Source organism: Physcomitrium patens, chromosome 5 (genome assembly GCF_059467195.1).
Source record: "Physcomitrium patens ecotype Gransden chromosome 5, ASM5946719v1, whole genome shotgun sequence".
In the NCBI taxonomy this organism is placed as follows: Eukaryota; Viridiplantae; Streptophyta; class Bryopsida; order Funariales; family Funariaceae; genus Physcomitrium; species Physcomitrium patens.
Genome location: NC_143414.1, coordinates 10,644,602 through 10,661,151, shown reverse-complemented (window position 1 = coordinate 10,661,151; position 16,550 = coordinate 10,644,602). Strand labels below are relative to the sequence as shown.

Here is a 16,550-nt window from a genome sequence, read left to right as displayed (position 1 = left end):
TTTCTTGGCAACCGCTTGTATGGCATCGTGAAATGGTGATATGGGGAACTGCTGGATGGATTTTCTCAATTCTGGTTCATCAAATCAATATAAGTTATTATAATATTCAATTGAACTGTATCTGATTACAAAATTCGGGTGTTTCGGTAACAACATCCTGACATGGAATGACTTTTGGGAAAACAAACAAACAAACAAACAAACAAGATAAAATAAAATGGACAAGAATTGTTTGCAAGAATGCATGAGCTGCAAATAGTTCATCAGAATTATTCATCCTGCACTCATTGAAAGGGTAGACTGTCCACAAATGGAATCTGGAAGACGAATAGGCTTGACATCGCGCCTGACCGAAGGACAGAACTGTTCAACTATTCTGTCTTGTAAACCGGATTGCACAATCCTACGGATCCACCTAGCTCATTAACCACAATGCAGAACTCTGCCGTTGAGGTTCTGTAAAAGCCGAACTAGTCTTTGGAAAGAAGCACTAGAAATCGGATGTGTGCTCTTGGAGATGTTTTGTTCTTCTACCTCCCTAGAGCACACAATTTGTTGCGTCCACGGAACCCTGACAGTATGGCTGGCAGCACACATGTCCTGCTCGATGTATCATAATCTTGATGTTGAATTGGAATCTATCCTGTATTCTGGATGCCTGCAGCAATACCCTTCATTGTAAGGATCATGGTATCCTCTAGTCCAGGCGCGAACTCGGTCGTTGGGTTTAGCGTCACCAGTTCCGCGGCAGGCTTCGTGGGCTTGGGAGAATCAGGCTGTGTCAGTTGGCTATGCTGCTCTCGCATCTTCTTGAGCGTGAAGGCTTGTTGCACATTGAGAGCAGTGATGTAAGGTTCTCGAAGTCGTAAACGCTGCTTCAGAGTCGGATTACCTTGGAGAATTTCCGTATGTCTTGCAACCTGCAGTGCTCAGAAAACGTGTATTATTAAGAATATATGCAAGATCTCGCACTCTAGACACCGATAATGTTGAAAACTTAAAGACGATGCACATACTGAATACAAGCGTCACCTTTAGAAGATGCTCTTTGGTCTCGTTATATTTTTGCCGCAGCTCAATACCCAAAGATTTCAGCTCGTCGGCGACGAGCAAATCATCGTACAACTGGGCAATTCGAGGGTCACCTTTTGCGAACACCATCTCCATTAAGTCGATCGTCACTCGGAAGAAAGGCCATTGGTCGTACATCCGGTAAAGAGTGTTGAAATTGCTGGGATTGTCTTCCAATGCCCTCTTCAAAGCAGCACCAAGTCCAAGCCAAACGGGTAAATGGAACCGTGTTTGCGTCCAAGCGAAGATCCATGGGATGGCTCGCAGGGATTCAATACCGCCACTGGGTTTGCGTCTCGATGGACGACTGCCGATATTCATGCGCCCATACTCTAACTCCGGCGTGGCCTGTGGGATTTGAATCAAAAACACAAGCAATTGGATCATGAATTCTATGAATCTGGTTCAAATCAACCCACTCGAACACCATGAACCCGCATCATAGGAATCATTCAAAAAAGGAAGCGCTTACCATTCGGAAGTACTCCACAAATCTGGGATTTTTGAAGACAACGGAGCGATACTCGTCGGTGGCAACCACTGCCATGGAGTCCATGAGGTCTCTCCACTCAGGCTTTGGAGCAATGGGAGGGTGCATTCCGTGTTCAAGTGTCGCGGCAGTGAAACGCTGCAATGTCCTGAAGCACAGGTGCTCCTCTCCGAACGACTGCTCAATAACTTCTCCTTGAATGGTGACCCGCAAAGATCCATTGATAGTGTCTGGAGGCTGAGACAAAATAGCAAGATGCGTCGGACCTCCACCCCTGCCAACGGTGCCTCCGCGACCATGGAACATTGTAAGACGGACTCCATAATGCTTTGCAACTTTCAAAAGATTCTCCTGTGCTTTGAACATTTGCCATGCTGCTGACAAACGACCCGCATCCTTGCCTGAGTCGGAGTATCCGATCATGACCTCTTGCTTGCCGTTGATGCGATTTAGATACCAGTCAATTGAGAAGAGGCGTGAAAGCGAGGCGGGGGCTGATTCCAAGTCAGCAAGTTTCTCAAACAAAGGCACCACACGCAGTGGAGTCGGGATACGGCACTCGCGCTGCAAGAGCTCAACTGCCAAGACATCTGATGGAGCAGTTGCCATAGAGATGACATAAGCGCCGAAGCAATCTGCTGGCAACTCAGCAACGACTCTGAAAGTGTCCAGGACATCCTTCACTTCCTCTGATGTCGGCATACCGGGTCCAAACAAAGGCCTCTTCCCCCGAAGCTCAGACAGAAGCCAGTCCTACATCATGCACTTCTTCAGTGAACAGGTGAAATTGAGAAATAAAACTCACGCTATCTCTCATCTCCAGAATGCTGGTTTTCACAAACAGTAGCATTTGATGGGTTCTGTTATAAACCTGACGCTGCTCCTCCGACCAGTCGCGATAAGATCCAATGCCCAGATAGTTAGTAATGGTATCCATCACATCAGTATGGCGATCAGATTCTTGCCGAATATCCAGCCGCACCAAGCTCAACCCGAAGCACGAAACACGGCGCATGAAATCCAGAAGACTTCCGTCGGCTATGGGTTTGTCTCCAGTTTCGCACAGTGACCGATAACACAGCTCCAAAGGCTCAAGAATCTGTATCAACAAAAAGGGAAAATTAACTTTGTCAACAATCACCCATGACTAGCAATTGATCATAATACAAGTGTGTGTGTGTATGTGTGTGTGTGTGTATATATATATATATATATATATATATACGCAAGACGCAGAAAGGCAACTTAAACAATAGGCATGCAACCAACCTGCGATTTTTCGGTGAAAGTGTTGTCCCGATTGACGTCAGATTTGCCGTTGGCTAGCAGCTGACGCATCCACTCCCGGGTGTTGTACAGCTTGTCACGCATGTCTCCCAAAAGGACTCGGAAAGGCTCGCTGGGTGGAATTTGTTTCCAGAACTCTGAAGTCAACATCCAGTCAAATGATCAACACTTCGATGGACTCCACAATATGGTGCCATACACAAAACTTCAGCACAGGTCAACTCCCTCTAGTTTAAAGCGGAAGTACACAGTATGCAGCACATCAGAAAAACCAACGCTTCACGACCAGAAGCATGGAGTTTACCAATGTAATGTTTCGATTCCTTCTTAGGTTGCGCCTCCAAAACCGCCACTCTCTGTCTTAGCTCGTCACTACAGCGCCACATAGACAGCTGGATCAAAGCCCAGGCAGGACTTATCATTAACACAAGCATTAAAATATCCAAACTGGAGTTGAGAACTGGAAGGGTAAGCAAGCAAGAAGGGTTGCATCAATGAGGACTAGTTCCATTCTGCTGAAGCCAATTGAATCTCTTCTCAAGCATACCTCGAACATAAGATCCTCAATTTGGGAGTAGTAAAGATTGGCTGCCATCAGTCGAGCCAACAGACACACGTCTCTTGTCATGTCGGGAGTGACGCGCGGGTTGCCTGATTCCAGATGGTTTCATTGATGATACAACATAGTCGCATCAGTGAAGTTCTATGGACTAGGCTGAAAGAAACTCAACAACAACAACAACAACAACAACCACAACAACTACTACAGTAACAACAAAGCGGAAAATGCTGAAGTGGCAGGTGTAAATGTTACCATCGCGATCACCACCCATCCAGGAGGAAAACTGGATGAGTGGCACATTATGTGGCAAACGCTTGTTCACACCGATAGCCTTCAAGGCAGTATCAACACGCCGTAAGAACTTGGGTAATCCATTCCAGATAGTCTCGTGGAAGTAACTCATGCCTGCACGCATCTCATCCTGGGGTGTTGGCTGTGACCGTCGGATCTCGTCAGTACGAAATGCAGCTTGAATCTGTACAAAGTCGGTAATAATATTAACAATCGTGGTACTAAAATTTTAAACCACCACAACCATTAATCCGCCGATTTAATGAACAACAATGCCTCAGAAGGATGGGCAAAAATTTCAGGAAAGTATTTCGCCGAGTCGTGAGACAACATCGAACCTCTCTTTGTAGAGCTTCGTCTAGTTCCTGCTTCTCCTCCGCTGTGATATCTTTCTGGTACATTTGTGACAGGCAATTTCGAATCCTACCAATGCAAATCCACGGGATCCTTATCAGGCGAGGCAGAATTCAAGCAATTATTTTGAGTGTTCTTGAAGAGCTGCAAAGAGGACAAATCTAGAGTACGTAAATTCAAATGATCGGCGATTTCAAGTAGAAATTCTCACCGAGAATGCTTCTGAAGCAGAGATCTACGAACTGATTGGGTTGGATGCGCCGTGAAGACCAAATCGACAGTCTGATTCTTGAGGGCCTCAAAAATCTCTTCCGGGGATTTTTTCAGCTTCTTCACCAACCTTTGAAACGTCTGGTCCAAATCGGACTCCGTCAATGCACTATTCTCATCGCCAATGTTTCCCTTCTTGTTAGCCGGACGACGATGGGCAATCTGCACCTCCTCCGCCAGGTTCTCAAGGTTAAGCATATGCGAGAAAGAACTGGCCACCACGATTGAATCACCAGCATCTAGATTATTCAGCAACGATGATAGTTGTTGAAGTTTCTCCTCGTTCCTACTGTCGGCGCAAAACGCTCCCGCCAATTCGTAGCATTCTAGTACCTGTAGTGAGTAAGATACCAAGCTAATCAAACGCGATTTTCGAAGAGGGAAGGTGGGAGAAAATGAAATTTAGACCTTGCTCACGGCACAGGCTTCCGCATGCGAAGCTTCAAAAAAGTTATACATGTCTAAACTCAGAAATTCCCCACGCTCTCCGATCAGGCATTTCTCTACTCTCTTCACAGTTCGTTTCCAGCTAGAAACACGACCATAGACAGCTGTATTGAGCAAAGCTGAACATCGTAAGTATCCACAAGAGCACGGAGCCCCAGCATAACACAGTTTTCACTTCTGGCAGCGGCAGCAGTGGAGAAAACAACTTACTGTATCTTTCATCTCTTTGCCGTGCAGATTTTCCAAGATGGCCAGGGACCGATCGACCAACTTGGCGCCGTAATCAACTAGCATGTCATCTTCTGACACCTTTTTCGGCACCAGCAGCCTCATGGACGCGTCGATAGACTTAATTTTCTGTAAGAACGCCATGTTGGGAAATAGACTGAATCCAAGGACTCTCTCACTCCTCCAACTCCTACAATGCAACCAAACATTCACCTCCCGCCTCCCGTCTACTCCCTTTGTCTTCCCTGCTTCAAGCCTTCCAGGGTCTTCACCAACCTCTCCTTGTCCCCTTCTCCCAGCGCCTACCTAACCCTCGTGAACGAATCAGCTACCGCAAACACCAGTTCACATCAACACCCATCTCCCACTGCAAAAAAAAAAAAAAAAAAAAAAAAAAGTATAAAGAGTGCCGAATCAATCGCCAAGTCCCCAGACTTCTGAACCCCAATTTTCCAGATTCTGCTGCTGGCCACCACCACTCTAAACACAATCTGAACGATTCCTGTGAAACACCCAACTGTCAGCCTGGTGGCATACTTTCAACTAAGGTAATGCAGTGTAGTGTAATGTAATTCTTCCTCGGCCAGCGTGCATCACGAGGAAACAATGGAGGCCAAGGCACACGATTGCATTGTTCGGAGAGATGAAGTTTTCTGTCAGTCTGTGCGATGGTGGCGCTTTCAAAGCAGCCACAGAACAACAAATGGCGAGCGACGCTTGCTGCTGGACCCACCCCACCCTGGAGATGGTACCACACTCCCCTGCTTCCTTTTGTCCCATAATCTTTGCTTCCACTGCCTTCTGTCACAATGCAAGTACTCATTTCTCTACAATTCCGATGAGCAGTTGCACACACAGCCTCAGTGTGGTCTAAACCCATGTGATGAATTCATAGGTTCAAAGACCAAACTATGGGTTGCTGTTCGAAGTAAAATGTTTGTAGTGTAATGCTGCCTCTCAAGCTGACAACAGTTGCCACAACGTTGACACTGCAATTGATCACTTACTCTTCTTCTTTTTTTGTGTCCAGTGGTAGAGAAAGAGTAGTGAAGTGGAACCTCATCAGTAGTACTAATACTGTGTATTATTAGTTTAATAGTTTGGACATTAGCAAGTTGATAATATATATATATATATATATATACATACATATATATCGAGAGAGAGAGATTTCTTCAAGTAACTATAAAACTATTTGTATACATATTATATTGATGGTCTATTGTGTGTGTATGTGTATATATATATATATATATATATATATATCTTCTTCTTATTTATATCACTTTAGAAATAATTGGGTACTTTGGCAGAACATTTAATGCTAGAAAGAGTAATGATAGGTTTCAGATGATGAATAAAACCCTAGTGAAGACAACTTCATGGATTGTCATATACAGGATTTTTTGATAATATTAATATTACTTTTTATTATTATCGGTTGCAAATGTAATATTAGGTAAAGCGACACAATTTTAAATCAAAGATTGCCAGAATATTTTTTAATTTAAAATTTTATTTCAAAATCATCATCAAATAAAGTTTAAGAAGATTTTGAACGACCAATAGAATCCACATGCATAGAAATTAAAGGGTGTTTTTAATTGATTAAAAAATAGTTGAAACAAAATATACTAACAGATATAGATAAAAAAAATTAAAATTATTATAAAGAATATTCTAAAATATAAACTATAATTTATTATGAAGAATATTCTAAAATATAAACTATAATTTATTATGAAGAATATTCTAAAATATTTATGTTCTTATAAAAAGAACCTGTAATGTACTAAGGAAGCACTTTAAAAGACAACCACATACATTTTGCATATGAAGCTTTGAAACAATCCATGTAAAGAGATTTCTTTTTTTAACATTTGTTCTAAAACAATCTTTTTTGTTGTAGATTGAAAATTGATTTCTATAAAATACTATATATATATATATATATATATATATTTGATAGTATTACAAATTCATGTGTTATGATTGCGTTCCATTTAATAGTTTTAAAATAATTGTGAAAATCTAATACCAATTTAGGAAAATAAGTATGACATGCCTTTGAAAATTAATTATATAATGAAATTAAAAATGATACATTTATTTATTTTTTCACAAAATTTATTGATATTTTTATAAGATTGAAGATGGTGCCTAAAAATACAGTCTTGAGATAAAAAGATGACATCTTAAAATACTTCTACAGAACACTTGATTCTAATTTCAGATTCAGTGTTAGATCTTTTGAAATCCTCCAAATCTTTAACTTGAATTGACTCTTACACAAGTACATAATAAAAATCACCTTGAACTCATCTCAATTGGCTCATATATATATATATATATATATATAAATATATAAAAGGTTTCATATCTATAGCATGAAAATCCGATAACGATTACATTTTGAATTATCTAGATACTTTAACAACAAACCTTAATAAGCCTGAAATAAAAATTTAGCTAATTTTTCACAAAGTTCTTTGAAACTTAAATTTCCAACTTCAAAAATGTAACAAGACTCTTTCGCAATGAAAACACCAATAATCAAACAAAATTATGATTAAATTAACTATTCATGCGAACCAGCAATGACCCAACGCGATACAAATATCGAACGCAGAAAAGGAACTCAAAAAGTGCACCAACATTTTTTAAGTTAGCCAAACGAGGAAGACCCAACAAACCCATGTGCCACGTGTATTTCCACGTCACGCATTTCGAAGGCCCTCGTGGCACACCTAGCAAACTATTCAATTCGAAAAACTCCTACTGGCATCGTGATCACCGCCCTTGTGGCGGTACTCTCGGTGGCACCCACCGCACGAAATTCGGCATTGTTCGAGGCTGGCGATGCATCGTCGATCGACGGGGCCATAAGGGCAGCGTGGATGTCCAATGTCGGAGCGCAACTATGAGAAAGTTTGTAGATGCTCAGCCACTGCAGTGTGTGCCGCACTCTCGTCCCCCCACCTTCAACAACTCTCTGTCGGTGTTGTGCGGAATTGGGCGTCGCGTTCAATCCGAAACGAGTCCTCTTCCATGAATGCTGAGTGCTTTGCGGTTTCGTTTCGCCGTCTTTGATGAGCCTCTTGGAATTCATCAGAGCTCGGCGTTGGTTTTACCGGCTGCGCAGGTTGGTAAAAGCCTGGAACTGCCATTTGTGGCTTTGGGTGGGAACCGCGAAATGAATTCGTCGTTATCGCTCCACTTTTTTCTGTTCTGGGAGGGAGCCTGAATTGGTGGATGGGATGGGGAAATGTTTCGTTTTCGTTGATTCGGTGCGACGGAATGCATGACGTTTGCTAGCGAGCTGGCACGAGGAGCTTGGGCCTGATTTGTACGAAACCAGTTACGGAATCAGAAGGTGCTGGCCGACGGAAATTGATCACGTCTTGGTGGAATTGCTGCATTGAGTCTTTGTCTCTCTCGCTTCATTGACAATGGTTGTCAGTCCCTTTGTCCTTGGTTGGCCTGCGCATAGAAGAGCTGATATGTTTTGATGCTTGGAAGGCGAGCATTGCGCACGGTGGTGATTACTTCACAGACCACCACTCGTCGTCTCCTTGCTTTGGAGTTTCTAGGCTCTCTGTGTTGGGCTGCACGTCTAAATCGTGGTTTCTGCGTTACCTTTAGGTGCGTCGAGGAAATGATGCTATTGTAGCTGCACAACTCGTCCCATTTGTCATGTGCTTTTATTTTTTTGATTGTTTGTGTTTTTTTAATAAATAAATAAATAAATAAATCAAAACTCGTTGCGTTCTTTGGAATCTGCTTGTGCTTGTTTTTCTTCGTGCACTGTATGAGTTCACCTCCAGCCTAGTCATCCATCTCATTTTCTTTAGGGTTAGCAGCGTTTCTGTGCCAGGTTCAGATTGGTATTGAAGCGGATAAGTTGTCACCAGTGACATTGCGCCCCCTGACAAATTTGAGTTTTTCACTTGAGGATTTTATGGTACTTCAAGTTGTATCTTTGATGGTTTTACTGTATTCTAATATTGCAGCTCTTGCATTCCCTCCGTTTTGCACTTTAGAGTCGTATTGCCACCAAAACGCTTCGGCTGCTCAAAGCCTTAAGCAATGTAGACGTTCACTTGTGCAGTCATTGAAGCTTGAAGAAATGGCGGTTAGCTCTCCTTTGGTCGTAGTCGGATCGGTGAATGCTGACATTTATGTGGAGGTTGAGCGGCTTCCGGTCGAGGGTGAAACCATTGCTGCTAGAAGTGGCCAGACTCTTCCTGGTGGAAAGGGCGCTAATCAAGCTGCTTGTGCGGCTCGTCTTTCCTACCCTACTTTCTTCTGTGGTCAGGTACATGATTCATGTTTCTAAAATGAAGTTCCATGTCGGGATTGGTTGCGCAAAGGCCAGCTTCATCCAGAAGGAATATAATAAGAACCATCAGAGTGGATGCCTCAGAGGCCCAGTTCGTATCTAATGCAGGTTGGACTGGACGGCCATGCCAACCTGGTTAAAGATGCCCTCGCATCTGCTGGAGTTCGTCTAGATCATGTGAACACGGTCGACTCTCCGACTGGTCATGCAGTTGTTATGTTACAACCAGGAGGGAAAAACTCAATTATCATCGTCGGAGGAGCTAATGTCGCATGGCCTAAGTTAGAAGACGGTATCAGCAGATTAACAGCTAATGCGCAGCAGTTGATCAAGCGAGCAGGTGCAGTGCTTCTGCAACGTGAAATTCCAGACGCAGTCAATCTGGAAGCTGCTAAGGTAAATGGCGATTCCCTTCTGATTCTCCCCTTCTCTTTATATGTCATCAAAATAAATCACTCCGGGATTTTCCCTTAGAAAATTGAGGGACTTTACCCTCTCTGGTGAGCATTGAAGTTTTTGATGTTGAAGTGCCATTTGCTTGAGTCATTCTGAACCCAATGTCATCATTTTCTGATCTGTAGGTTGCAAAAAGTGCTGGTGTTCCCGTGATAATGGATGCCGGAGGTGCGGAAGGTCCTATTCCAGAAGAGCTTCTGAAACATGTTACGGTGCTGAGCCCTAACGAGTCGGAGTTGGCTCGGCTAACTGCAATGCCAACCAATTCTTTAGAGAAAATTCTTCTAGCAGCTGCCAAGGTTCAAGAGATGGTGCGGCTCCATGGCTGTCTTGTAGTTTATTCGCATTCTAGCTGCAATAATGTTGAGTTTAGTTTAGTTTTTTTTCTTTTTACATCGTAACCTAATTTTGCCACAACGATGCGTGAGGTCTCAAGCAAGATGCGGTAATCAGATCACAGGTGCAAGTGCATGATGTTCCTTGTGTTCGAGCAGGGTGTCCAGCAAGTATTGGTCAAGATGGGAGAGACCGGCTCCGTTCTTGTGTCTGGTAAGGAGCCTCCAATTTATCAGCCCGCTATCCTGGCTCCAACGGTAGTTGATACAACTGGTGCTGGTGACACTTTTACAGCTTCTTACGCTGTTGCTCTAATCGAGCGTCAAACACCAGCAGAAGCGCTTAGGTTTGCTGGTAAAGTCTTTACTTCAGTTCTCATTCCTTTTTGAGAAAATCTACTAGTCCTATCTGATTCTCCAAGTTACTCCAACAGCTTTCAAATGAAATAGGCTGTATCTACTCCTGATTTCCCTCAGCTTTCCTCTTTCGTCGCTTGCAGCTGCAGCAGCTTCCATCTGTGTGCGGTCCAAAGGTGCAATGCCAAGCATGCCTGAACGGAAGGCAGTTCTTCAGCTCTTGAAGGAGCATCCCCTTACTGAGGAGAAGCTATCGCCTCCGGACGAAAAAGTCTCTCGTTTTCTACAGGTGCAAATTCTATCTGCTAATAGTAAAATTTTCCCTTATTTTCAAGTGATGAAAACTGTCTGTTCAAGCCACAGAGAGAGTTGCACTTAGCAAGTCCTGGAGGCGCTTTCCGGATTTAAATAAAAATTAATTGGTGTTAGTCCCGTCTCTTTTTCTTGCTCCTCAAGTTATCCTGCAGGAAACTGTACACATTGAGATGTATTCAGTGTCCGCATCAAGTGCATATGTAGAGACAATTTGTAGTAACTGAAAATAAAATGCTGCATACGTCCACTGCGCCGTTCCTTGTTTATTGTAGATTTGATAAAACTGTACCTCATTACTTTTTTCTGCACCTTCAGCCACCTTGATGAGTGAGTTTGTCGCTTTCCTTATTTCATGTGTTTTATGGTTTCTCGAACTGTAGTCCCTGGATTCACACAAGCAGAGAGTGTACCGAGTGCGAAGTGTGGGAGTGTGCGATAGCAAAGGGAATATGTATATCGTCGAGATTGGGCGTGTGCCTATTCGCTAAAGCAGCCAGCGTAATCTTCGTTGAATGCATTGTCCATGTGGGTTACCTCTACCGGAGCTAGAGAGACGTCGAGTATCTGTTTCCCGAATTGGATTTGCAAGGTTCAACCATGTCGATACTGAAGTTGGTAATTAGTCAAGTGGAGCTTTGCAGTGCAGGCATAGAGACGGAGCTGCAGCAACGAAAATTGAAACACCTAATCGTGTAGATTCGAAACCGAATGGTTTTCAAGGCCAAGCTTCTCCTAATCAGCACATGCCGAAGGTCATGGAGGGGCTTAAGATTGGAATCGTAGGGTTCGGCACCTTCGGACAATTCCTTGCGGAGCGGATCTGTGGGCAAGGTCATGAGGTGGTGGCCCTTTCCCGCAGTGACTACCGAGACGTTGCTCGCAGACTGGGTGTCTCCTTCCATAGGTATGTGACTCACACCATGCCAGTATTTCTTGTAAACTTGAGCGTCATTTTCATAGATATCTTTAGTTAATGCTGTTCACTTCAATCCAGTGAATGTTGTGTGAAAGACCTCAATGTTTAGAGAGAATAAGATCACACTAATGGAGCAACTTTTACATAAGCTCATTTGAAAGTTTTGGAGCATCGAAATGTGTTTGTGCAAAGGGTTTCCCGACAAGAGAACTTGCTTCATGGTTGCTTCTATAAGCTTATCCAATCTTGCGAGTTCCCTTCCCATGGATCACAAACCTCTAACATCCAATGTCATGCCTTTCTTGTTCATTGTTCTTTCTTGATGCTATATTATGTGACTGCTGTTCTACTCACTTCAAATGTGCTGGTAATTATTTACCCAATTCTCTCTAACTACATCGTGCATGATTTATCTTGATTACAGAGACGTGAATGCGTTTTGTGACGAACATCCCGACATAGTCATAATGTCCGCTTCCATTATCTCCACTGAAACTGTGCTAAGGTCGTTACCAGTAGAACGACTTAAACCGGACACTCTTTTCGTGGACGTCCTCTCCGTCAAGGGGTTTCCGAAGCAGCTCTTTCTGACAGTAAGTTCATCATAGTCCGTAGCAGATATTGGTATTGAACCTTCAGTTGAGAAAGGATTCTTAACTGCTTTTCGTACTGTTTCTCTCATGCAGATCCTACCACCTCAATTTGATGTGCTATGCACGCACCCCATGTTCGGCCCGAACAGTGGAAGAGCGTCGTGGGCTGGCTTGCCGGTTGTGTATGAAAGAGTACGCATTGGAGAAGGCGCACGCATGGACCGATGTAACAGATTTCTGGACATTTTCAGTAGCCAGGTATTGATTCCTACTCCTGACGTTCATGTTCACTCTTTCATCCTCATTATGAGCCCTGACATCCTGAATCGTATATGCGCATCATCAGGGATGCAAAATGGTTGAAATGTCGTGCGGAGAGCACGATGTACATGCGGCTGGGAGTCAGTTCATCACTCATACTGTTTGCCGGTGAGACTCTTCATTACAGACTTCCAATACACGACCCCGTTAAAAATCTTCTGGGTTTCAACGTGTTGAGAAAAATGTGTCTACTCTAACTTGTGATCTTGAATTCGTAGAATCCTTGGCAAGATGAAGCTGGAAAGTACTCCAATGAACACCAAGGGATATGAGGATATATTGAGACTGGCGGAGACCGGAGAGGCAGACAGCTTTGACCTTTACTATGGGCTCTTTGTACATAATCCCAACGCAGTTCAGGAGGTAAATCTGTTCACGAATTCAGTATCTGCAGCTGTTTTCCACAATCTTTATCTTCTGGCAGCCTCTTGGAATAGATACGATGAGCGTGGTATAATTAGGGTTATGGCGTAACTGAACATAACAATGCTCTGAAAATTTTATCATCTTTTTGGTCCAGCGGTCAAGAAAAACATTTGTAACAAGTATAGTACGTCCATGTTCAAAGTCCATTTGATTCCTCAACAGGCTTTCCCGTGACTGCATTGTACATGCGTGTTGATTGACTTGATGCTGTGCAAATGCACAGCTGCAGCGCCTAGAAACAGCTGTCGCATGTTTGAAGAAGGAGCTCTTCGGGCACATACAGCACACTTCAGGAGAACAAGCCTTTTCTGTTGCCAAGCGGGTGGCAGAAGTCAGCATGTGTTAATCCATTTGTGGGCCTGAGAAATAGCTTCCAAACAAGGCATTCGGATCTAGAATAGGCAACCAGACGTGGAGTAAAAGTGACGATCTAGATCTTGGCACTATTGTAATGGAGCAACACATTGATTAAGCATCCAGCGTACACATTTATTCCAAAAAGAAAAGAAAGAGAAGAAGCATCAGGTATAGAGACTTATTCAGGTCGTATGTGACATTTACACGCTGATAATGGTAATCATCATTACTATGATGTACTGTCGCTACAGAAGTTTTCTAATGAATTATAGCATTCCTTTCAACATACAATCGGGCTGTTTGGATGTTTCCGTTTTGGAGAGTTGTTGGTCCAATTTACACGTGCACAGTTTACAAAAATTACAAGAACAGCACAATGAGGCTGGTCTGATTTGTTTCATAAAACGATCCCAATCAATTTGCATAAATGTACAGTCTCCACAATTGGCTACTCTCATTGTCTGAGAAATTCTTGCAATCAAGCATATGTTAGCTTCGATTATCGCCAACTGATCAACTCGGATACGTTTACCTGTCAACAAGCAAACAGTGACTTCGAAAATTGCACCAACCGTGTAGAGGAAGCAAGATATGGTCGTTACAAAAGTAGTTGTGATCGTTTTCAAGAGTGGCTGCAAGAGGAAGGAATCATGTAGTAGGATAATCGAGGGAATCACCTGATCGAAACCTGCAATCAATCGTTATGAAATTCATACGGTCATTTCATCCTCCATAACAGACCAATCGTCCTCCCACTCGCCGAGACTGGACTCATCAACGTCTGAGAGCTGAATGTCCGACCAGCTGTCTGCACTTTTCTGTGCTTGTCCGCGAACACACTGCTTCAATCTCGCTCTTGAAAACCTCGAACTCGTTCTTAAAACTCTTAAAATCCAGTACCTCTGCATCAATGATATCGCCGTCAGAATGCTCCGAAAGTGGAGCATGCGATTTTTCGCATTCCTTGCCATTGGAAGCCTCCTCTTCTGCCTTCAGGAGCACTTAGCCAGCATCCGCAATTTCCTGTATATGCTTCGAAGCCGTGTCCAGCAACAGAGAAATCGATAATACCCATGTCTCGGGTTCATTACCGTCATCATCACCATCATTTTCTTCTACGTCGTCATAATTGATTGGCCAGTCTGCATCTGCGTCCCATCTTAGGCCAGAATTTACAGTTTGGCGAGCAGACAGAAAAGAAGGCTTGTTCACGCGCCAGTCGGATAACAGGTGAGTGCTGGGAATATCAGACAAGAGCCTTTTGAACCTGCCCTTGCCCTTCCCTCGAGATTTACTGTGAGGAAAAGATCCATGACAGGCCGGAGAGCCAACTACTATCCTTTTTTCTGTTCTGTTATGGCAATGGCTCCAAGGTTTCCGTATCACGTGACCTTCCCTTCTCATCCTGCTACTCTTCCTGCTTCCTTCTTAAACCTCTTGCCTCTCGCTCTTACCCTCGTTCCTCACACCACACAATTCTTAGATTTCTAACCGGCCTCTCCCGCTGCAGACAAAATCACGGTAACCTCAGTGGACACAATGCTAAACGATAACTTCAGACAATCTATACACGGAATATTCTGAAGAAAATCTACGCGGTCACAAAACAAAAGTAAACGGATGAAGGTATAAAAGAAGCCAGACCGAAACACAGTCATAAGATGAATAAAAACAAGAAAGCCTAAACCGCAACATTAATCTTCCACATCTCAACACAAGACTTCCACAACGCACAAAATAGTAGACGACCAGATCCCGACACCGGATTGGTAGATTCACCGCGCTATGACTTGGGAATCGTGGTATACAATTCCAACGTTCTCATTGAGAAGGTTCCGCTCCTGCATGCTTAACACGGCTCCTAATTCACGTAGGGTACAATCAGCAACCGATGAAGAACGCCTACTGCTCAAGTCACCATCGCAGCGGAGAAGCGCAAGGGATTCAAGGTGAAGAATACAATTGTCGCTCTGTGGCCCTGCAGCATCAGAGGTCCGTTAGGGGAACTTCAGCATCAAACTTCATTCTAAGTTAATAATCTTGGCCGCCACCCTTCTCCATGCCTCTTGCCGGGGGGGGGGGGGGGGGGGGGGGGGAACGTTTCTCAGCTGAGCAAATTACTCCGGGTGGCAATGTGAGGCCAAAAGCATTCTTTCAACTATTTAGCTGAAGAGGTTGATAGTCCAATAATTGCTAACTATTCAATAAGCAATGGATTAGATAAAGGCTTCATCTGCCAAGAATTGAATACTTAGTCAATATGGTACTTATTGGTTAATTTGGTAATATTTGGTTAATATATTGGTACAAATATAATAGGTGTGTCTTAAAATAATATATGTAAATATAGATCCTACAATGATGATGTTTTTTAGATGCATTTACCATATGAAAAAAAACCAACTATCATTAAATAGAATAATGAGTGATTATTTGGATGACAATGTTCTTTTTAGCAAGATTTAAAATTTTAGAGTTTAGGATATGGAAATCATAACAATACATAGATAGATATTTGTTTAAGAAGAACCACATTGCAATCAATTATCTATTTAGACAATTGATTGTAATAATATGTATTAATTAATATAGTATGGTATTAATAAAAAGCCATCTATTAATTTTTTACAAATATAACTACAATATAAAAGATGATTATGCCTTTTTTTTATATATAAAAGATTTGTTTGAATATGGTGGAGAGACTTTGCTAATAAGTTTGTTAACAAATTTAAGATTTTAAAAGCAAGGTTGAAAAAAGATAACAAATATGTATAAGAAGAAGGTAGATTTCTTAGAAGACATGATTCAAGAGGTATCTCACATAAAATATCTTACTCACAATATAGTTTACTTGTTTAACATATATAAGCAAATCTAAGTGTCAATTTCTTAGAATTCCACATAAAACAATCTATACTTAAAAAAATATTTGAGCTTAGAATGTGCAATTAAGTTTCTTAAACAAAAATCACAACTTTGTTAGATATATATATAGTGAAATGACTCATTGTTTTATTAAATTAATCCACCTTGTTGTAACTATAACATCATTCCCACCCTCTTGTTCTTAACTCATGCTTCATCCATTTTTAGCTCTTATTTCAACCTTTCATTCCTCCATTTTCAATCCTT

The 16,550-nt window shown here is 42.5% G+C and overlaps 3 protein-coding genes across 10 annotated transcripts; 1 reads left to right on the top strand and 2 right to left on the bottom strand.

The window, feature by feature from the left end:
• Window positions 1–259: 259 nt before the first annotated feature.
• LOC112282764 (phosphoenolpyruvate carboxylase) lies at window positions 260–5,359 on the bottom strand. Its single transcript, XM_024520819.3, has 11 exons — window positions 4,983–5,359; window positions 4,267–4,658; window positions 4,040–4,124; window positions 3,663–3,885; window positions 3,396–3,499; window positions 3,153–3,240; window positions 2,831–2,985; window positions 2,433–2,660; window positions 1,544–2,314; window positions 1,033–1,419; window positions 260–920 (listed from the first exon to the last, which is right to left on the bottom strand). Exons 1-11 carry the CDS (start codon window positions 5,142–5,144, stop codon window positions 639–641), a joined length of 2,877 nt encoding a protein of 958 aa, XP_024376587.1. The 5' UTR covers window positions 5,145–5,359; the 3' UTR covers window positions 260–638.
• A 2,557-nt stretch (window positions 5,360–7,916) lies between these two features.
• LOC112282766 (uncharacterized) lies at window positions 7,917–13,706 on the top strand. Of its 7 annotated transcripts, none has more exons than XM_090250477.1 (13): window positions 8,392–8,642; window positions 8,861–8,961; window positions 9,109–9,315; window positions 9,448–9,735; window positions 9,921–10,106; window positions 10,290–10,485; window positions 10,631–10,776; window positions 11,444–11,706; window positions 12,143–12,311; window positions 12,405–12,569; window positions 12,658–12,740; window positions 12,851–12,995; window positions 13,282–13,706. In XM_090250477.1, the coding sequence occupies exons 2-13, from the start codon at window positions 8,959–8,961 to the stop codon at window positions 13,402–13,404; spliced, it is 1,974 nt and encodes a 657-aa protein (XP_090106603.1). In that variant the 5' UTR covers window positions 8,392–8,642; window positions 8,861–8,958; the 3' UTR covers window positions 13,405–13,706. The 7 variants fall into 7 exon arrangements, with proteins under 7 accessions (XP_024376594.1, XP_024376593.1, XP_024376600.1 ...); XM_073533920.2 differs by having other exon boundaries at window positions 8,500–8,642; window positions 11,426–11,706; XM_024520826.3 differs by lacking the exons at window positions 8,392–8,642; window positions 8,861–8,961 and adding an exon at window positions 7,917–8,142.
• A 60-nt stretch (window positions 13,707–13,766) lies between these two features.
• On the bottom strand, window positions 13,767–15,437 carry LOC141045379 (uncharacterized). 2 transcript variants are annotated; one of them, XR_012217486.2, is made up of 2 exons: window positions 14,093–15,437; window positions 13,767–13,947 (listed from the first exon to the last, which is right to left on the bottom strand). XR_012217486.2 is itself a non-coding variant. In XM_073533921.2 (2 exons), exon 2 carries the CDS (start codon window positions 14,817–14,819, stop codon window positions 14,418–14,420), a length of 402 nt encoding a protein of 133 aa, XP_073390022.1. In that variant the 5' UTR covers window positions 14,820–14,919; window positions 15,195–15,403; the 3' UTR covers window positions 13,767–14,417. The 2 variants fall into 2 exon arrangements, 1 of the variants encoding a protein (XP_073390022.1); XM_073533921.2 differs by having other exon boundaries at window positions 13,767–14,919; window positions 15,195–15,403.
• Between the last annotated feature and the right edge of the window lie 1,113 nt (window positions 15,438–16,550).